General features: G+C 36.7%; 1 protein-coding gene across 8 annotated transcripts in view; it reads left to right on the top strand.

Annotated features, from left to right (window-relative positions):
• Positions 1-22,525, top strand: part of FOCAD (focadhesin) — a 341,519-nt gene that overhangs the window by 210,136 nt on the left and 108,858 nt on the right. For all 8 annotated transcript variants that reach the window (XR_011964355.1, XR_011964354.1, XM_072596662.1 and 5 more), the window contains 3 exons: positions 6,456-6,588; positions 19,103-19,291; positions 20,198-20,319. Coding sequence is in view for 6 of the 8 variants with exons in the window: in XM_072596662.1 (XP_072452763.1) it covers positions 6,456-6,588; positions 19,103-19,291; positions 20,198-20,319 (444 nt within the window). In the remaining 2 variants the exon portion in view is untranslated. The remainder of the gene's footprint in view (positions 1-6,455; positions 6,589-19,102; positions 19,292-20,197; positions 20,320-22,525) is intronic.

Raw genomic sequence — 22,525 nt, 5'->3', positions numbered from 1 at the left:
CTGTCTTTGTTGCTGACTAGCTGTGTGACTTGATCTCAGTTTACTCCTCTTGTAAAAGGATAGGTTTGGAAGTTCTTAATGGGTGGAGGCAGGGCTTAATCTGTTCATTTAAAAAAAAAAACTTGAGTAATTATGTTTCAGTGTAACTGATTTCCTTTGTAACACTGTGCATTTTATTTTATGCCTTTCAAAACATAATTTGGAAAAATGATTCATAGCCTTCACCAGATTCCTGACAGAGACGTAGGTCTGTGACACAAAAAAAGGTTAAGACCCCCATAGACTAGATGAGTATCTACAGTATCTAAGTTCTATGCACACATGCATGTGTGTGTTTGGGAGGGAAGGTTTAAGGGAAGTGTGTCAGGCGTGGATTAGACACTATCTTGATGAGTCTTACAGAATTATGGATCAGAAATGAACCATAAAACAAATTTTACTGAGTTAACTTTCCACTCATACTCATGTGCATGGCTTTCCTTTTCATTATCATGGAATTTAATTTATTTAATTCTGTTCACTGTTTGTTGAATTGAACTGATACATGTGATTTCACAGTTAACTGGTTCAAGAGCAGGACGTGCAAGGAGTTTTATATATTATGCCCGTGTGTTCAATAAATTCTACTCATTAGCTCTTTAGTTTAAACATGATTGAATGACACTTCTTAGAGAACAGCTTTTCTGTACATTAGTATATCTTTAAATAACACAATTCCCACTAGGCTTAGTCTGCAAGCAGTGAGCTTCATATATACCAGCCACAAAGTAAAGCATCTGATCAAGTCCAAAAGCCAACCTTTTACAAGAAGAGTAAACTGAGGTCCAGGCAATTCACTTAGCCAAGGTCACATAACTCGTCAATAACAGTTTTTATTTTTGTTTTCAGAATTGCAGTGTCAGAAGCTGCCTTCTGGTGGCCCCTGTGGTAAATAAACAATGGAGGACCTTGCCAAAGTTTTCTTTTCTCCTTGAGGGCAATTGGCATATTCCCCAAAGTCTGAGATTACTTGCATATCTCTCTCTTGTGAAAGTACTTCCTTCTCCTCTCCTCACCTTCTGAAATAGAACCAAAATAAATGTTTTGAATGATCTCCCTCTGTTGGGCAGAAGTCTATGAGACTATGCCTTCACCAACATACACTTGCTCCCTTTAGCTACCTGAAGCAGCTTTAATGTGTGTAGACCCATATTAAACCATATTAGTGAAACCCTAGGGTGTTTGTGCTTTCAGTAGAACTGGTCTATGTACTTACCCATTTTTGCAGAACAGAGAACAAGGAGTTAGTTGGTATGAAAGGAGGAAGGGGGGAGGGTGGAGTAAGAGCAGTACTTCAAAGATGAGGAAGCTCAGATTGAAATAGTGCCAGTGATAAAGGCCTACGTGGAGAGCAGAAACGGAATAAAGCTGCTACTTTCAGATGCGCAGAAATTTAAAAACCACATTTGTTTTGTTGTCACCTTTTTTATCTGTGATAGATTATTAGAGAGCAGAGTGCAGAGGTTTCATATTGACTCAGACATAGCAAGTCATTTTAAATTTCCAGATTGAATCCTGGCATGAGCATTTGGGCACTTCTTAGATTACCCATGGATTCTAATATTGGGAGATGAACACAAGTAATTCCCTTTTGGTTCACGTTGCTGTGGCTGTTATTTTGAGCTCAGTTTTATTTTTGCTCTTTGTTGTCATTCCCAGTCTGTTGTAGCACCAGTAGAACTAGAGGATTGATTTCTTGGTAAATGCATTAGTGAAGGATAAACATTTAGGTGATACATTCACTTTCCCCTCTGATTTGGGTCTTTCAGTTAGATTCCTTTCATTATAAGGATCTTAAGATGCATTATTTTGTGCAAATTTCATAGGTCAGGCCAGGAAATGAGTGTTATTTTAAAGAATGTGACTTTGCATCCAGGTTGTTACAAATATGTAGTCTTTATTTAAATGAATACCTTTGCTTTTATTAAAAGTTCTTTTATTTTCTTTCTGAATATCAAAGATAACTGAGAATTCTCTATATCTAATACTGGCATTTATATATGGATAAATTCATTTGCACAGAACTCATAAAAAGAAACATGGAAGATAATTTTGTATCTTAGAAATTTTAGTTGTGCATTTTTCCCAACAAGACTTCAAGTGTTTAAGCAGAAGTCAAGTTTTAATTCATTTATATAATTGCATTTTCCATCTCTATCTCTGCTTTAATTTTTACAAAAAAGCCTAGTGGCACATTAATTATTTAGTTTTTTAATGTATATATTTTTCCCTTCTATGTATTTCAGTAGCTAATGGAATATAATTGCTGTAATTTTGTACCTATTATTGGCAGCCTCCATATAAATGTCCTCCTTCCTCTTATGGTCAGATTCATTTTGTTTGTCCAAAGTACAGTACAAAGTACAGTATAGAACCCCCAAAGGGAGGAGAACAGCATATGAGGAGCATGGGGCAACGAGATGGAGAAAAGAAATATCGTTTTCAGGCATAGAAGTGAAAGTAATTCAAACCGTAGCCCACCATTAGTGAGCCAGGATTAACAAATCATCACATGGGAAGGAGTTAACTCTTTCCCTTTGGATAATAGAAATGAATAAAGAAATGCCATCATTATAAATAAATATAATGTATCTCCTCAGAAGTTCTACAGTATCATATCCTGTTATGGATATAGTTTGAATTGTCTACAGCTATGTCCATGGGAAGGGAAGAGAATATGCATTTATATAACACTTACTAAGTGCCAAGCATTGTGCTAAGTGCTTCAAACAAGTTATCTCATTTGATCCTGCCGACAGCCTTTATGAGATAAATACTGTTGTTATCCGTGTTTTAAAACTGAGGAAACTGAGGCAAATTGAGGTTAAATGACCTCCCCAGGGTCACATAGCTGGTAAGTGCTTGAGGCAGAATTTGAATTCAGGTCTTCTGGACTCCAGGCCCAGTGTTTTATCCACTGCATCCCTCACTGCTTCAGTGGAGCACTAGCTGAGTAGTTTTCCCAGACTGGTCTAGTTGTAATCCAAGCTCCAGTCTAACTTTGTTTTGAGAACCCGGCCATCATGTGCTAAATATTTTTAGGAGCAGCTCATAAAGATCATGTTCAAAGGTCTTAGTGGAATTATAACTTTTATTTGTGGAAGTTCTCCACCAGTATTGAAATAGTCTTCATAATATCCTTGATTTCACCAGTGCTGATATTCCTACTATAATACAAATGTTTATTGCTGGGTCAACCTTCTAGTGATGACTCTCTCTAAACTTAGCTGATCTAGTGCTTGAATGAGGGACTTAGTCTCTCTGGCAGTGAGGTGTGGGATAGAACTTGGGACCTAGAGTCAGGAATTTTCAATTTCAAATCTGACCTCAGACACTTCCTAACTGTGTGACCCTGGGCAAGTCACGTAACTTCTCTTTAGCTCATTCTATTCATCTCTCAAATGGGGATAATAATGTCTGACTTTCTGGGGCTTGTTGGGAGGATCTTGTGAGATAACATGGGTTATTCTCAAAGCTTTGCTGCTGAAAATAGGTCCTGGCCAGATTCTGTGCTTTACTGGCATAGCCTTGGAGAATGTAGGGTCACATTCAAACCCAGATCATCTGCTAGTGGAGGACTTAAATGAGATTCATGTGAAATGCCTTGAAAGTGTTTTCTTCTAAAAAACATGCACCATCTGTATGAAATTTGCAGATTTATAATTATTCAGTTTAGCAACATTGATATGAAAATAGAAGTAAGTTGTGTATGCATAAACTAGCGGAAATATGAACTTAGGCAAAATTTGAATTTATTGTTGTTGTTCATTTGTTTCAGTTGTGTTCAACTCATTGTGACTCCATGACGGGTTTTGTTTTCTTGGCAAAGTTACTGGAGTGGTTTGCTATTTCCTTCTCCAACTCCTTTTACAGATGAGGAAACTGAGACAGAGTTCAGGGACTTGCCCAGGGCTGTCACACAGCTAGACAGTGTCCGAGGCCGGATTTGAATTCAGGAAGATGAATTTCCTGATTCCAGGCCCAGTGTTCTATCCCTTGCACCACCTAGAATAATTAGAATAACAAATGGGCACTGAGACATCCTTTTCTAAGTCTTTCTGTCAATAGACTCATAGTGACTCCAGAAAAGGTTTAATGGCAGGTCCTACTTACCACCCAGGGACAGAGTTAAGTAGGAGGCTAGGTGAAGGAGAAGAATCTCGATCAAAGACATCAGGATATTTGGCATGGGTCACACCAGTGCTTAAACCTGTTTGAAGCTCTTTGGGCTATAGGACTCATGTCCCTTTTAGGCAGCTGATGAATCTGAGTATACATGAAGGGTGTCCTGGAACCCTTCTGAGTTAGAGCACTGGAGCTTTCGTCAGGAAGGTGACCTAGGTTCAAATACTGCCTCAGACGTTACCTGTGTGACCCTGGGCAAGTCATTGGACTTCGCAGCCTTAGTTAACCTCGCATGTAAAATAAGGAGTTTGAACTTCACCTGGGTAGTTCTTCTAGTTCTGAAGTGTCATCCTAATAATAAAAACAGCAGCTAGCCATTGTATAATGCTTTATAATGCAAGATACTTTTATCCTTCATTTTTATATTCTCTCAAGTAACCTGTGGTGCTATTATCATACCTCTTTATAAGATAAGGAAGTGAAGGCAGAGGTTTACCCCCAGGTGGCACAACTAGTGTCTAAGGCAGGATTTGAAAGGTCTTTCTGATTCCAAGTTTAGCTTTCCATGCATTGTAGCAGTGGTGGCAAAAGAAAACAAAAACCAGATCCTGGCAACATCTTGATTTAGAAAAACACAAATTAATATTGTGTCTATTGGATTGCATTTTTATTTACTTTATTAAACATTTTCAGATGACATTTTAGCCTGGTTTGGTGCTGGTCCTGCTCAGAACTAGAATGTGAGGTTGACAGCCCTGTAATTTAGCACCTAGTTACTTCCTCTGTCATGAAAGATGTAGAACTGGTTCTTGGTCCCGAGAACTTCTCAATCACTGAAGTTTGGCTTTTCAGGATCTGAGGAAGATTCCCTGTGGCTTCTCAGGCTTGCTAAGCCTTGAAATGTGGTAATAGGCTCTGTGTGTGGGCTGCAGCAGCACCTGGAGATCTGGCTTATGAAAGCCATGTGTTGTCTCAGGAATCTGAGGCACAATGAAATAGGCAAATATTAGAGTAACCTTTTAGAGAGTCACCAGAACTTGCCTCTTTGGTTGTGGCTGACTCTTCCGTGTTAGAATTTGATCTTTGGTTTTGAGTGGAACTAAATCTTGTCTAGGAAAATGCTCGTACGTTTGTGCTCCTTTAAACCAAAGAAAGCAAACACTGGTTCTGGGTGAATGGCTTCTTTAGAATGGAGCTTATTATACTTAAGAGAAGCATTTCCCCTCTATTTTCCCCCTGACAAGAATCCTGACTCAGAGCAGTTCCAAAACAGAACAGTGCTTTAGGGACCCATGAAGAAGTCAGTGTGCAGGAATTGTTAATTATATCTAAAAATAACATGAGGAGACAGCCTTATTTTAATGGCTGGGCTCCAGCACTTTATGGTTATGGTCACCACTTTTGTATGTTTTGATTTCCTTCACTAATGTTTAATTGGCTCCATGTGGGCATTAGACTGGTTAGTCATTGAGAGTATTACTAATTATTTTTTTAACAGTTGTACCTTGTGGAAGCTACCATAGAATTCATTCTTTTAAAAAAATGGATAGAACCCAGCGTAACTGATCTGAAAGTAACCACAAATTCATGCAAATTAGCTTTAATGAGATAGAGCTATACAATTAAAGATTTTCTTGATGCCTGTTCACTAGAGCTACAAAATACTGAGCTTAGCAAAGTGAAGTGAAGCATTTCAGTCTCTCCCCATTCTTTCTTTCACACAGAATTGTCTAAAATGGTGGCATAAAGGAAAATGGTAGAAACCTGCAAGTTAAAATAAAGTGTCTGCATAAAGCAGATTTCTAGTTACAAGTCAGAAAGCTGCTCAATAAATTGAATGTTCTGGTGTTTGCATTTGTTAACTTTTTGATTGGAACATGAATACTATGTGCTGTTTTCTTTTGCTATTATTGTAACATTTTCTTGCTTAATCACTTGGTTCTGTGTCTAAGATTACTTGTTGTAATCTATTTTGACTGAATGGGTTGATTGATTTAGTCAAATAACTGATCAGCTTGGGCAAGACAATTTGCCTGATTCCCCTTCCTTGCCTTTGAAATCTCTGGTCTCTTTGTGTGCTTTTATTTTATTTTTGGTCAGGTAGGAAAAAATAAACAAGTAAAGCTATTTATAAATCCTTCTATTTTCTGTCTGTTTCTCTATCCCCCCCTCCCCCCCACTCTCTCTCTGTCTCTCTCTCTCTCTGTGTCTCTTGTCTCTCTCTGTCTCTCTAACATAGGCCTGTGCTTGTAGTTGTATTCTTTCTAATGGTGATGCCCTTATTATTCTAGGTGAGGCCAGAAATTGATCCCCCTGAAGAATTTAATGGAAATGAGGAAGAAGAAGAGAAGGAGGTAGACCTTTCTGTCCCTGGTTCTTCTTATATGAAATTACTTCTGCTCACTAGTCCTTCAGTCTTTCCAGGTAATTTCCTTTTTCAGAAAAGGTAGACTTTATTAGCCTGTGATTTTGAATGTTATACTTACTTTCTAAGTGCGTGTACATTATATACCAGAGTTTCCAGTCAAAAAACTAAATTCAGTTTGATGTAAAAAGCACTTTTAAAATGCCTACTATGTGCCAAGTCATTTCATAAATGCCTACTGTGTGCTGAGCATTGTGTTAGGTACCAGGAAAGAAAAATGAAACAATTCTTGCCCTTAAGGAGATGATTTCATTTCAGTGAGAAAAGGCAGGAGAAATTGAATCTTTACAAATGCATTTGTACTGGTGTATTGTAAAAAATGCACTGGTTACTATTTCTTAGTCTAAATGTAATAACCAACAATAGGAATAAATACTCAGATAATTTATTATTATTATTACTATTTTTATATCATTTATTTCTGCACTGTGCATCACTTATCAGTCAGTTGGGCATTTATTTATTAAATACCTGTTACTTGAAAAGCACCGTGCAGTTATCATCCTTTCTACATCATGACTTTACCCATTGTATTCAATGTATCACTGGTCGGTATAAGAAATTAAATGGGAATTTTGTGGAAGTTTTGTGGAAGCTGCAGATGACATGAGGAGGCCAGAAGACAATACCAAAAAATACTTAACACAGTTTTACAATAAGTTACTATAAATATCCCATAAAAGAAAAAGAAAAAAAAATCAGACAAAGGGAGGGCCAAAAATTTTATGCTGATTTCCAGATCGCAGGGGCACCCCTCCCCATCTCGTGTTCCCCCACCCTGTGTGGAAGGGATAACTGTACTAGTTACCAAGGATACACATGAAGAAAAAATCAGTCCTTACTGTTAGGCAATTCACATTTTAATTGGGGGATTGGGGTTACAGAAAAGATGGATACAGAGTGGATGGAAAGTAGAAAGTACCAGTAACCCGGAGGACAGGGAACAGCTTCCTGAAGATGGGAAAATTTGAGGTGAGGCTGGAATGAAACCAAGGAAGGTTGAGAACTAGAGATGAGAGAACGCATTTCAGGAATGGGGGATGGCCATCACAAAGGCAGAGATGGAGCCAGGAGAAGAGAGCATTGACTGAGGAAGAAGAGGAAGGCCAGTGTAACTCACTCATAATTTGTGTAGAGGGGAGTCAGGAGTAGAAATATTAAAAAGGTAGGAAGGAACAGTTAAATTCCAAACAAAGGACTTTATATTTGATCCAGAGATAATAGGGGAATGACATTGTCAGCGTTGTGCTGTATGAAAATCACGTTGGCAGCTGCATGGAGGACAGTCTGGATGCAGGGAGACCAGGTAGAAGGCTATTGTCGTAAACATTTTTAAAAAATTTCTATTTGTAATAAAGTTTCTGTGAACATTTTTCTGCAAATGTATCTTTCTTCCCTTTCTGTAACAACTTTAGGATATAGAGGGGTCATTGAGCCAATGGATATGAACAGTTTTTTTTTTTTTTAACCTCTTATTTTCCCTAATTTTTTTCCAATGTTGCCCACCGTTTAATAGTGTTTGTCTGTCTCCGGATTCTGGTAACCATTGAATTTTATGTTCTTAAGGCTGAATAGCAGAGTTTCTTTAATTTGCATTTCCATCATTAGAGAGTTTAGATGGATTTTCTTAGATTATTAGATCCTATTATCTTGTTAAAACCACTAATTATGATGATTCATTAATCTAATTTTTTTAAAAGAGTACAGATATTAGTCTCCCCCATGCCACATGTTGTTTCAGACAGTTTTTTTGTGGAGTCTTGTAGAGTTTCTTGGTAGGTCACCCACTGTCTGGTATAATTGGTTGGATGTATTTGTTTACTGTGTTAATGTTTTTTATTGCCTTGTTGGTATATGTGTAATCTTTAAAGCATATCAGACCGTGCTAGTGAGAGGAGACACCTTTGCCCTCTGCTTATTTTGATTAGGATTCTCCATTACTTGTAGTGTTAACTCTTGATTAATTTTATTTTTATGTTGAAGAAAAAGCTCCCCATGCTTTCATATTCTTGTGTATCTTCTAAGATCATCTAGTCCAGTACCGGTTTTTACAGGTGAAGAAACCAGGCCCAAAGAGACTACAGAGATTTTCCAAGTGTCAAGGGTAATGAATAGGGGGCAAAGCCAGGATCAGAAGGAACCCAGTCCTCTGACTTCACTCCACTGGATATTTCAACAGGAACTTTTTTGCGGGGATTGGAGCTTATGTTTAGGGTTTTTCATCTTTATAATCTGTTATGCTGTTTTCCTTACGTTGAGCCAATCTCCTATTTCTGGTATAAATCTTGCTTTATCATAATGAAATTTTGTTTATACTTATGCATTTTTTTGCCAGCATTTCGCTTAGTAGTTTACATTAAGATTAGGTAATCTCAGCCTATAGTCTCCTTTTTTTTCTGCTTTAGGATTGTCAGGCCATATTTCTCTCATAGAATGAATTAGATAGATTACTATCTATCTGTTTTTGGAAGAATTTTATATAATATGGGCTCCTGGAATTTTTGAAAGCATTTACTCATCTCTCAACTTAGAATAGAAATTTTTCCTCCTGAAATTGATTTATTGAGGTTTTCTATTTTCTCTTTAGTCTACTTGGGCATTTTGCATTTAAAAAAATACCTTTTTCTTTTGTAGTCCTAGATTTGGTTTGGTTTTGGGTTGGGTTTTTTCTTTAATGTTTTCTATGATTTTGTTATTTTTCTCTATCTTTGTGATTTCTCTTTTCCTTTTTTCTGATTCTGGTCATTTGATTTTTCTCTTTTTGATTAAATTTGGTGTAATGAATTATCAATTCACCTGCATTTTCAAAAAAATTATCAAACCTGTTTTCAAAACTTTTTCAATTAATTGGTTTCTTCCTTTAAATTTTTTTGTTTCCTTTTTTATTTGTGATTTCTGTAACTGCAGACTCAACGCATTAAATTTATGTCCTTATGTTTACTTTATTCAATATTTTAATAACAGAAAACCCATATGAAAGGACTGTGATTTAAACTATATGGGAAAGCTAGCTTACCAAGGCATTTTATCTCAACACAGAATTTGCATCAAAATGGAATTTTAGCTTACATGAACTTTCAGCAGAACTGGTAGACTAGGAAAGGATGATATTGTTTGAAATAATGAGTGAGGCTTATGCACTTGAAACTGTATGGGGACAGAATCCTTCCCTAATGGCCTCCTCTGATGCCTCATCATGGTATGAAATTTTTCCTTCAGTTCTGGAAAGTCATGGAGAACAGTAAGGAAGAAGCATAGTAAAATCTTGCCAAACTGGGGGAAAAAGCCCTAAAACTTCTGTTATCCAACAATGAACCAAGCTAAGATCCCAGAGGCCCAATGCTAGAAGCTTTATCACCAAGTGATAGAACTGAGCTGGTTGGGGCTGAAGTAACTAGAATATTATCTCCTTAGCCCTACGGGGGATGTAATCTGCATCACTGAAAGGAGTATATCTAGCAATTAGAACTAAGAGCTTTTCAAGTTGAGAAAAAGAGACCAAAAAAACCCTGTTTTCTTAATGAAATTATCAAGTAGGCCTTTGCTGCTGTGATATGTAGCCTGTTGGACTGCCTCTCATATACAGAATTGATTGTTGAAACAACTATGAACTCCATGCTTTTGTAAGAAGATTACATTCAAATACTATTCAGTCTCATTGACATCTGAAAAAATATTAGTAAGTCTAAAGAGGAAAGGGTTTTTGCAAGTTCAGTGGTGACACTTAGGATCTTCCCTCACATGAGCTTTCATCGATGGTTCTGGCATTTCTGGCTCTTGATGAATGCATATTCATTATTTGAGGCAAACCTTGAGTGCAAATTCAATTTTTTTTTAAACTTATATTTCCCTGCATTAGTAGAGTATGATAGCATGCACAGGATCTGTTCACCCTACCTGCAGAGCCTTATGTGAGGGTATACTCCATGTTATTATATGCCCCTCTAGAATATGTACAGATGAACCTATTTGGCTTGAGGTTGTGATTTAGTTATACATAAGGATTTACTCTATAGTCAGTTAGGTAACAGGCATTTATTAAGGACTTACTATTTGCCAGGCTCTGAATACATATACAAAGAGAAAGAAAGATGCTCTTCTCAAGGAGGGGGATGATGACGATGCATGAAATGGAGACAGAATGGGATAGATTGGGATCATAGAGAATGTTCTGAGAGTTAGGAGTGCAAATTGAAGTGAAATGAAACTACGGATGGTCTGGGTGCTCTTCAAATGGAAATTCTTGGAGGAACCAGCCAGACAATCAGGAAAGGCCACATGGGTAGAAGGGTGGAGTGAATCCTGGAGCACGCTTTCCAGAGTTAACAGATTTCTCTAGCATGATAAAGACATTCTGGAAATTCAGAAGTGTAAATTTGGAAGGAATAGGACCCTCTACTCTTTTGACTATAATATCATAGATTTAAAACTGGATAAGATATACTCTACCCCTTTACTCCATTAAAAAAAACCAAAAAGCATATATTAAGGACCGCAAGACCATTGTGCTTGGCACCAAGGATGCAAGTACAAAGAATAACTTGAACCTGTGAACTTTTAAAAACTGTCCTCTAAAAAAACAGTGAAATGAATATACTGCATCAGATAACTTAAGTACTATTGTAAGCAAACCAGATTTGAATTAACAATTAAATCCAGTCCCTGGCAAAATAAGCATAGTAATATTCAGGCTCTTACTATGTACTACATAGTAATATTAAGCACTTATTATGTGCCAGACACTGTGGTAAATGCTGGGAAGAGATATACAAAGTAGGAATTGAACTTAATTTCTCTTTATAGTTCACATTCCTATGCTATGCTTAAGACTTACTTTCATATTCAAACTTGAGTATAAAATAGGAGGACATGCTGCAAAAAATTGTAGGAAAAATGTTTGTTAACTCAGAGATGGTAAAGGATAAATTCAACAGCTAAACAATGGTAAAGTTTAGGTTAATTAAGTCACCTCCACCCATTGTAAGCATTATGATCTGTTGAGTTACTAATGGGAGAGAAGGTGGCTAAAAGTTTGTTTGTTTGTTTTTTTTACACAAGAACTTGACAGATTGACTACATTCCTATACCTTGGTTAAAACTACCCTTCGCTCTTGGCCTGTGTGTTCATGGATAAGTGTGCTTATATCTATCTAGATATGAGTTAGATCTAAAAAGGCATCTTGGAGATTCTGTGGTCTAACCTAATTTGATAGATGAAGGAACCAAGGCCCCAAAAGGTTAAATGTCATGTCCATAGTTAGACAAGTAGTAAGTGGTGCAGCTAGGATTTGAACAAAGGTCTTCCTAACCCAAAATCTAGTCTTCGTTATAGTGTTGTATTCAGGAACAGGGTCATTTTTGAAAAAAAGATGAAAGCACAATTCCCCACCACCATCCAATAAAGGAGGTATGTGCTAGCCAAACTTGAAATACATCACACATGTGAATATGTATTGCACATGTGAATGTATATTCACATATAATATTCACACATTCAGTGGAGGATATATAAACTGATGTTGGCTTCAGTTCGACTTGTTTTTTTCTTAGCTTATCTATGGGCAATGAATTGGTAAATTTTTTTTGTAGTCTAGTGGGAGTATGTGGTGGTTAGTTCTAGGCATATAGAAAGTACTCATTGAATATTCATTGAGCCAGATCATTCCCATTCTAAATAAACTCCTAGACCTGGGGGTCCTTGAGAATTAGACTTCAACACAGTTAAGAAAATCCCTGCTTTGTTGTGCCTGCAAAGGTTGCAAACAGTGCTTCCCCATTTTAAATGGTCTGCTTTGCATTTTCTACTTTTGCCTGTGTTTCTCTTTCTGTGTCTAGCAACCTCTAGTGGTGCTGAAGGAAATGACAGTTATACTCCGCCTGTCATCTTAGATGATTGGCATTTAAGGGTCATAGGTTTAGAACTGGGAAGAACCCTGGAAGTTTTGTATTTGAACCCCCTCATTTTACAGATGAAGCAGCCAAGTACTAGAGATAAGCAGCTTCACTCAAGTCACACAGGTGTTAAGTGACGGAGGTGGGAGAGTAACCTACTTTCTTTGACCTTAATCCATTTCTTTCCATTCTATATTCCATCCTTCCTCCATCTTCATCTTTCATAGTCCCAAAATACCAAAAAACAGTGGGTGCAAAGCTTAATTAGAAGCACCACCACAAACACAGAAACCAGTATTCTCTTTCTTATTGCCCCTCCCTGAAGTGTGTTAGCGATCATAAAATAATCAGAACAGTGAATTATTTGTCATCCCATTGGGATTCTAGTTCCTAGGCAAAGCAAATCATTTATGTCTACATTCCCTTTATACATAGAATTTTTGTCCTAATATAAAACAGTTGAGTTATAAATTCTTGTAAATCACTCCTTAATAGATGTGCTAACAGACTCTCTCGCTGTTGCAGTCCTATAGGTGTTGCTTTAATATGGGCTGCATGTTGGACTGCAGAAATATGAAGCCTCCTACCTTCTCTTCCAACTACCACCCACATCTACTGGCCATAAAGATTCCTTCGTTCTGATTTCACAGCCAAGTACAATAACATGACATTAATTCTTTACAATCCAAACACAGCACGAACTTGAAAACCCGGGGCCCCTCAGAGCACACACAGCCTTATAAATAATATATACCTCCATGATTCCTAAAATTGAAGAGTAGGTATTGGGTTTAATGACCACCAATCTTAAAGATACTTTAGGAGAAAGTTCTTTATTGACAAAACTAAATTATGTTTCTCTGCAGAGTAGCAGTCTTATTATCATAGATCCATGATTTGTTGCATAATAGTAATGCAAAAGGAGTATTGTCAGCAGCTTAGATGGTTGAGGTAGGTTTTTTTTTTAAACTGAGTTAAAACATCTGACATCACTTATTGAAAGCTTTCTGAGCCAGCCTTTGAGTGTGAATGAACTTGGTATTGTCCACAGAATCTATTTGGTGGCTGACTTCAAGAATTTGCCCTACAATTGACCCCAGATTCTACTAGGACCCTTATAAGTCATTTCTGAACCCAGCCCATGAGTGAACTTGGGCCCTGACCCACAACTGACTCCAATTTTCTGCCCTACAACTGATATTTTACCTCTTTTCATAACTTAACTCTGATCCCAACCTATAGATGACCACCAGCTATAATCTAAGATTGATATTTGATATTTCTCTATAGCCAACTTCTAAACCTTCCCTAAAGCTAACATCTGATCCTAGCCTAGATTCCCTCCAACTTTACCACATACCTGGTATGTAACCCTTCCCTACAACTGATACAGTTGACTCTATGTGTTGATTCACAACTGCTCTCTAAATCAGCTTCTCTGAACCTCAGTTTCCTTAGCTGTATTAAAGCGTCTTTGAAGTAAAATATATTCATCCTGCAAGCATTTATTAGGTACATATTATGTTCACTTTAAAAAAAGTAAACATCAAACCTAACACACGATCATTGCGTGTTAGATTTATTAAATTTAAATTTAATTTTTTAATTTGTTATATTTGAGAATGTATGCCTACCTATAATCTATCAGAAGGTAAGAAGCATCCTTTATCAGGTTTCTGGAGCTGTGATCAGTTATTTTATTGATAAGAATTCCGAAATCTTTCCAAGTTCTTATCCTTTATAATATTGTAGTCAGTGTATAAATCATTCTCTTTCTGATCACTTCATTTTATCATTTTATCCATATCTTCCCATTTTCTCTGAATTTCTCCTTTTTGTTATTTCTTACGGTTTAATAAGAAGAGTTATTTGAATTTTTATTTCTCTTATAATTAGTGGTTTGGAGTATTTTTCACATATTGGTAATAGCTTTCATTTCTTCTTTTGAGAATTGCTTTTTTCATATCCTTTGAACATTTATCTGTTGGGGAATGGCTCTTGTTTTTATATGTATGAATTAGTTCCCTGCAAGTCTTGGATTTTAGACCTTTATCAAGCAAATCTGCTACAAAGTCCTTGCTTCCCCATCCCTCAGTTAACGATTTCCCTTCTAATTCTGACTTCATTGGTTTACTTTATGCAAAAGCATTTCAATTTTTTGTAATCAAAATATAATTCCTATGATTCTCTGTATTCTTTTATTAAGAACTCTTCCCAAATCACATATAATTCCCATGTAATTGTGAAAGATAGTTCTAATTTATTTAGTAGAGAGGATAGGGCATAGACCTCTGATCTCACTGATATAGAAAATCTTCTGATAAAGAAAATATCCCTACCAGGACAGACTGACTTTTTCTCTGCATCTTGTTGCCTGATGGAGTTTACTAGAGTGTGGGATGGACCACACAGACTGTAGGTTTCACCAGCAGGAATCCAACCTATATCTTCCTGCCTCTGAGGGCAGCTTTCTGTTCACCCTGTCACATTCCTGTTTCACATTACCTTCAGTATGCAGACGTACTGAGCTCTTGTTGTTTGTGATGAGATGTTGGTCTTAGTGTAACTTCTTCCAGGCCATGTTTTATTTTTCCTAGCCTTTTATGTAGAGTAATGTGTCCTTCCCCAAAGCTGGAGTCCTTGTTGCAGCAGCCCAGAACACTCTGCTTAGATGCTTCACTCATTTGTGTGTTCTTGTGTACTGCTCTGCTCTGTGGATCACCTCTTTAGTTTTTTCACCAGTACTGAATAGTATTGATGATTACTGCTTTGTAATGTACTTTGAGATCTGACACTTCTTACTTTTTTCCCCTTATTTATTTTCCTTAAGAGCTCTTGATTTTTTTGTTTTTGTTTTTTCCAGATGAGGTTCATCATTAATTTTTTCCAGCTCTATAAAGTAATCCTTTGGTTTGGCACAGAATCTATACATTAATTTAGGTAGTATTGTCATTTTTGCTATGTTAGCGTAGTCTAACTATGAGTAATTAATTCCTTTCTAGTCACTTACATCTTCCTTTATTTCTGTAAAGCAATTATGTAATTGTATATTCATAGGTTCCTGTATGAATCTTGGCATGTGGACTCTAAGATATTTTTATACATTCTAGAATGTGTTACTTTTAATAAAATTTCTTTTTCTCTCTCTGTTGGGCTTTATTGGTTTGCAGAAAGGCTGATGCTTTTGTGGGTTTATTTATAGCTTGCTACTTTACTGAAATTATTGTTTCTTTTAATTTTTTTATTAAAATTCTAGAGTTCACTAAGTAAACCCTAATATCATCTGCTCAAACTGACAGTTTTGTTCCTTCCTTGCCTTTTTCTAGTCCATTGCTGTAGCTGTGTCAAATAGTAGAGGTCACAGTGATTGTTCCGGCCTCATTTTTGATCTTACTGGAAAAGCTACTGGTATTTCTCCGTTACAAATAAGACTAACTCTTGGTGTTTTATAGATACTGTTGACCATATTAAGGGAAGGTACATTTATTGCTGTACTCTCATGTTCATGAAAAAGATTACTGTGTTTTGTTTAAAAGTTTCTATTGATATGAATCTTACTGATTGTGTTTTAAGTGGGTTTATACTGCTTATAACCTGCTTTTTAAAACTAATTGAACCTACATTAATGATATAAATCCACTCTTTAAGGTTTTTAATGTGTTGCTGTACCTTCATTGCCAATATATTAATTCAGCATTTTTGAATAGATACTCATTTTAAATAATCACTTATGATATTTATTTCTCCTGAATTTGGGTATCAGTTTTCTAGAACATCACATTTCCCTATTTTTATAAACAAATGATGACAAATTGGAATTAGTTCTTTAAATATTTGATAGAATTTACTTTTAAATTCATCTGATTATGTGACTTTTTATTTTAGAAAGTCCTTTATGGTGCATTCAATTTCTCCTTCTGAGCTTGGCTTTATTTTAATTTTTTATACCTTGTTCATTTATTGTAGGTCATTTGCATTTTTGTAGATATTTATCCATTTAAGGTAGCAATTTTGGGACATATAACAGTTTCTATAGAGTGGCCTTTATTGTCTCTTCATCTCTTTATTTTCTGTTTTATTTTTGGTTTTGGTACTTTGGCTTTCCTCTCTTTTAAAAAAAGTTGAAATTAACTAACAGTATGCCTTATTTTATTATTTTTCAAATGTTACATATTTTTATTTACCAATGCATATTAAAAATGTGTTACTTTTTTTCTTTTAAGTTCTAATTCTTCCTTCAAAGGTCCTTTATTGGTTACAATTTTTATTGCACTAAGTACAGTCAAGAATGTGTTTGTATTTCTGCTTTTTCAACATTTGTTTATGATGTTTTAATGCCCTAGTCCAGGGTTCCCCAACCCAGCCCTAATACATGATCATTTTTTTGTGAAGGTGCTGTTTACTACTTAGCAATAAGTATATTTCTTTTTATTCCCATTCAGTAATTGTCAGAGATCTAATATATGTAATATTTCTAAAATTATCTTTAGATTTTTAACCTATATCTTTTTAAAAAACATTTCATTAGCTTTTTCTAGTTCTGAAGGAGCACATTAATTTCTCCACCCATTATAATTTTTCTGTCAGCTTCTTGCTGTAATTAGATTACTTTTTTAAACAGTTAATCACTATGCTATTTGATATGTATACATACGTATATATTGATATTAATATTGTTTCATTGTTCATTATTCCTTTAAGCAGAACATAGTTTCCCTACTTGTCTTTTCAACCATGTCTCTTTTCATTTTTGTCTTTTCTGATACTAGGATAACTATCCCTGCTTTTTAAAATCTTCATTTCAAGCATAAGTTCCGCTCCATACCTTCATCTTAATTCTTTGTGAATCTTTGTTTCAAGGATATTTCTTGCAAATAACATTTTTTAAAATTCTGTTTTCTAATCCTTTCTGCAATCCTCTTTCACTAGAGCTTACTTTTTTTGGCCAATGCCACTATTTTCTCTGAGTTTCTACTTTATTTTATTGTGGAGTTACTCTCTTCTCCTGAGTTTACTTCTTGGGCTTCTCTGACCCTCACTATTCTCCTAGCATTTTTTTTATCATGTTTTCATTTTTTTCTACTTACCTATCTGTATCTCTAGGCTCAGTTTATTGATTGAAGCTTTGTGCTCACATCAGGCTCACATCCCTCTTGGGGGGAAGAAGTCTGGCTTTGCCTTTTTCTGTCCTCTCCTTAGTGTGTATATTAATACCTTTGCTCTTTTGAATGAAGGGGCTTAGAGCAGCGTCCCACCCTCCGCAGCAATCCTTAATCTTTGCCTTATTCTTCTGGCTAAAGTGACATTTTTGCCTGTCTGGCTTCTCTTTCTCCTTACATAGTCTCCAGCTGGGCTCCGTCCCGTGCTACGAGAGCTGTGGACTTTACCTGGATTGACTTGATTGATTTGGTTGCAAGCCTCTTGCAAGACCCCTGCCATTTTGCCACTGTGTTTCTAGCAATGGCTGCCAAGGTGCTGTGGTTTCTACCTGTGTCATCCTCCTCCTTCCTCCCCTTGGCTTTTCTCTGAGTCTATGCAGAGGCTTCTGCGAGTTGTGTTTCACCGTCATGAGTTGAGGGAGGAGTTATTGCCTCTTTTCTTTGGATTTATCATTCTTCCTTTTGCCACACTTTAAGAACTTTATGGAAGTTATCATGGGAAAGTTGGACTTCTTTCAGATCTTTTTCATCTCCATTGTAAGCTGAAGTCCCTTGAGCTGAGCTTTCAAGGAAACTAGTGAGTCTGTGATATGGAGTTGAGGGATTCATTCTAGGCATGCAGTGTGCAGGAGCATGGAGACAAGAAATGAAAATTTTGTACAGAGAATAGGAAGCAAGTAGAAGAATGCTAAGTCTGGAATTGTAGGCTGGAACCAGATTATTGAGAACTTTAGAAGTCAAACAGAGAGTTTGTGGTTTATTCTAGGGATAAGTAGAACCTGCTGGAACTTCTTAATTAGAGAATTGAGACATGGTCAGACCTCTGTTTTGGTAATCTCATTTTGACAGCCTTGTGGAGTATTTATTGGAGAGAAGAAACTGAAGGAACTGAGACCACTGATTAGGAAGCTCTTGCCACAGTCAGGTGAAAGGCGATGAGATGAGGACTTGAGCAACTAAAGTTATGGCTGTGTGAGTGCACAAGTTAGGTTGTGGAGATAGAATGATCAAAACTTGACAACCAAGGGAAGAGAGAGTGCAGGGGATGACTGAATTTGTGAACCTGAATCAGTGGTTGGGAATTTCAGCAAAATTTGCTAAGTTAGGAAGAGGAGAAGGTGAGTAGTAATAATTATGATAATAATACTTCAGTTACCAAAAAAAAAAAGCAAAACCCTAGTAGCTTTATCTACCCTTAGAGTAGTTCACAACACATTAAATATGAAACAGTACTGGCAATGTTAGCACCTTGCCCTAGACCATTTCACATATGAACTATGTGAAAAAAGGATAAGATTGAAATAATGCCAACTATTGTCGTTACCTTTGCTCTAAATGCTAGTTTGCTCATTTGAATAAGTGAAATTCCATTGAAATACAGTTTGGACTCATGTGACTGTTTCTCCTGTACCTAATGATTCCCACAATCATGACCTGTTTTCATATTTTTATCTCTTTTCAGCACTTGAAGAGTTTTTTGCATCACTGGTGAAACAGGAGATGGTGAATATGCCCCGTGGTATTTATTATTCTGCATTAAGAGGAGGTGCTTCTCGTTCAGACCAAGGAAAGACAATAGCAGGAATTCCCAATTTCATGCTGAAAATGTATGAGAAAAACAAACAACCAGGCCTGAAACCTGGTCTTGCAGGTAAAATTTTAGCTTTTAAAATGTAATAATCTTCATGTGCAGATAATTCATCCAGTCTGAGATCCATTTCCTTCCAGACTAATCTTTTTCCATTTCCCCTACTCCCAGTAGTCTCAGCCTTTCTTTTTATAGAGTGCTTCTAACTATCCAGTAGCAGCACATAGGCGTCTTTTCTTACTGTCTAGTTATATACCAGGGTTGCTGTTAGTTCTAGGGTAGTGCTAGTTCTCAGCAATGAGAAGAGTATGTGTGTAAGAGACAGATAGAGGAAGAGAGAGTGTGTATGGTGGGGAAGGGAGGGCAGGAGAAGGATTGTAAGAATGAATGTGTGTATGTAGTTTTAAATGCTAAACTAGTGAGTCTATGATACAGAGTTGAGGGATTCATTCTAGGCATGCAGTGTGTAGGAGCCATGGAGACAAGAAATGAAACATTTTGTACAGAGAATAGGAAGCAAATTTTAGCATTAATTTAAATGCTAAAAAAAGGATTTTGGGGGTGATTTTCTGATTTGAATTATCTATGCTTGTATACTCGTTGAAAACGTTTTATTTCTGTACTGTCATAATGTTGCATTTCGTCTGAGACTGTTTCTTAATTTGTACAGCATGATCTGAAAAGTGAAGCAGGGTAAAAATGAAGCCAGAAAAAGCCTCCATCATAGTGGTTCTCCACTAATTCAGAAATCACTTCATCTATCTGAAATTTAATTGAAATCCTGGAAGTAAGCAGAGAAGACCTCTGAATAACCAAGATGTTAAATAATGTCACATTCGTTTAAGCCTTTCTTCCTAATGCAGAAAGCCCCTTTATCTCCATCCAGTATGAGTCAGGGGAGAGTCTGAATCAGTGAGGTTTTACTGTATTTATGACTTCTCATTCGTGCTTTTTTCCCCTCTTATGCAGCTGGGATGTTACTTTGCTATGATCTTCCAATTCATGTGGGTAAAGATGGCAAGCCTATCAATCGTTTTTTGGCCAGTAGAGGGCGGAATTTCCAGCAGATATTAGTGGCTCTTATACATGAGGTAAGTGTACCCCATCTGTTTTGTGGGTATATGTTAACTGGGCCTTTTCATTCTATGTCTGTTCGACCGGGGGATTGAGGTAGAAGGCACAGTGCAGAAAGCACTGGGATTGGAGCGAATCTTGGCTCTGCAGCTCCTAGCAGTGTTACCTGGGATGATTCATTTCTTCTCTGTGGATCTAAACTTCCTCCCTGTAAAATGAGAACATTGTGCGAAGTTATTTCTGAGGTTATTTTTAGCCCTACCATTGCTCAAACTTGAATTCTCCCCTATAACTGTCACTGAGGAAGGCTGCTATGAAAGGCTGTTCCTAGGCATTTCCATTCACAGTGTTTGCTTTCTAATTCTACCACCCTAAACTCCTCTTGCCTTAACACCTGTAGGGATTTCCTGACCGGTTTACATACTTCCCTGGCTTTCATCCTTTTCCTTCTCCAATTCATTCTTAACAGTGTCATTTATGAAAAGACACTTGACCTGAAGTCAGTGAGTTTGAAGCTGCCTCTGATGCTAGCTTGTGTGCCCTTGGGCAAGTAATTCCACTGTGTGACTTGAGATTCCTGATCTACGAAAGAAGGATAATGAAACCTCTAGTCTAGTATCTAAGTTACACAATTGTTTGGGGGCTCAGATTTTGTTTTGTGAACCTCGATGCACTATATGCACGTCAGCGATTATCAAAATATTATCATTACGTTGGTCACTCTGAAAAACTTCCACTGGTTCCCTTTTATCTGCCAGATAAGAGTCTGCTCATCTTTAATTTGGCTTTCAGAACCTTTTATAACCTGGTGCACCCTTCCCCATAACCCTCCCACCTCCAATCTTTTTTAGTCTTCTTACACCTATCCTCATTCCCCACCCTCACAATGTATTTGCAGCTCCGTGACACTGTTTTTCTTGGTCTTTCTGGAATTAGACACTCCATCTCCCATCTTTGAGCATTCTCTTTTGCTGCCCCCTCTGCATGGAGTAATTCTCCCCCCTCATCTCTACCTCCTGGCTTCTTTGAAATCTTAGCTAAAATCCTACCTTTTACAGGAAGCCTCTCCTGATCCCTCTCAATTCTAGTGCCTTCCCTCTGTTTATCATTTTAATTTATTTTTCTATTTTTTATTTATATTCTATGTTGTACATATTTATTTATTTTATTATCTGTTTGCACGTTGTTGTTTACATTTTTGTCTCCCCCATTAGCTGTCCTAAACACTTAATTAATGCTTATTGCCTCACTGAAGGGCCAATTCCTTTACTGACTAGCTGTCATCACTCTTTCCTTTAAGACTTCCCTAAGTCTTTTCCTAAAATCCCACTTTCTATGAGATGACTTCCCTAACCCCTCTTAATTCTAGTGCCTTTCCTCTGTTAATCGATACCAATTTATCCTATATATAAGCCATGTATGTATCTGTTCGTATGTTGTACCCCCCCCCCCCCCATTAGATTTTGAAAGCTTCTTGAAGGCAAGGAGTATCTTTAGTCTTTTTTTGTATTCCCAACACAGTGCCTAGAACCTAGTAGGTGCTTAATATATGTTTATTAATGCCTTGATTACTCCTATACTTCTCCCGTTCATAGAATCGTAGAGCTAGAAGGGTCCAAACTAATCTAACCCAGCCATCTTATTTTACAAATAAAGAATACTGAGGCCTGGAACAATTAAGCATCTTCCTAAAGGCTACACTGGTAAAGTGGTAAAGTCAGGATTTGAAACCAGGTCCTGTAACAGGATCAGGTTCCTAATTTTTCCTCCTTTGTGCCTTTCATGCCACTGATACATTTAACTATATTCTAACCTGTATAATAATTCTTTGTCCATATCTACGATTATAAACTCTGTAATAGTAGAGACTATCTCATTCAAAGAAGTATCCCATTCTTTGTAATTTTTATGGGTAATAATTGTAGAGCGTCAGCTTCAGAATTTTTGTTATGATTTGAAGTTAACAAAAGACAGTTAAATAAGGTTGCATTCTTTTGAAAGATTTAGAAAAATACTTTGGTTTCAGCAGTCGTAATTGAATTTATGTGGAATTCTTATAGCATACAAGAAATTTGATCATTACAAATTGTAGGCATGGGTGAAATATGCTAGGAAACACTTAGAAAATAGATATTTTTGTTTGAGTATAGATATTTGTTATATCACAAAGAAAATTATTCAGTACATAGAACCAAATCCAATAATAGAAATAGTGAAATTTCC

This window comes from Notamacropus eugenii, chromosome 3, assembly GCF_028372415.1.
Source record: "Notamacropus eugenii isolate mMacEug1 chromosome 3, mMacEug1.pri_v2, whole genome shotgun sequence".
NCBI lineage: Eukaryota > Metazoa > Chordata > Mammalia > Diprotodontia > Macropodidae > Notamacropus > Notamacropus eugenii.
The sequence above is the reverse complement of the archived record's forward strand: the minus strand, read 5'-3'. Positions and strand labels throughout refer to the sequence as shown.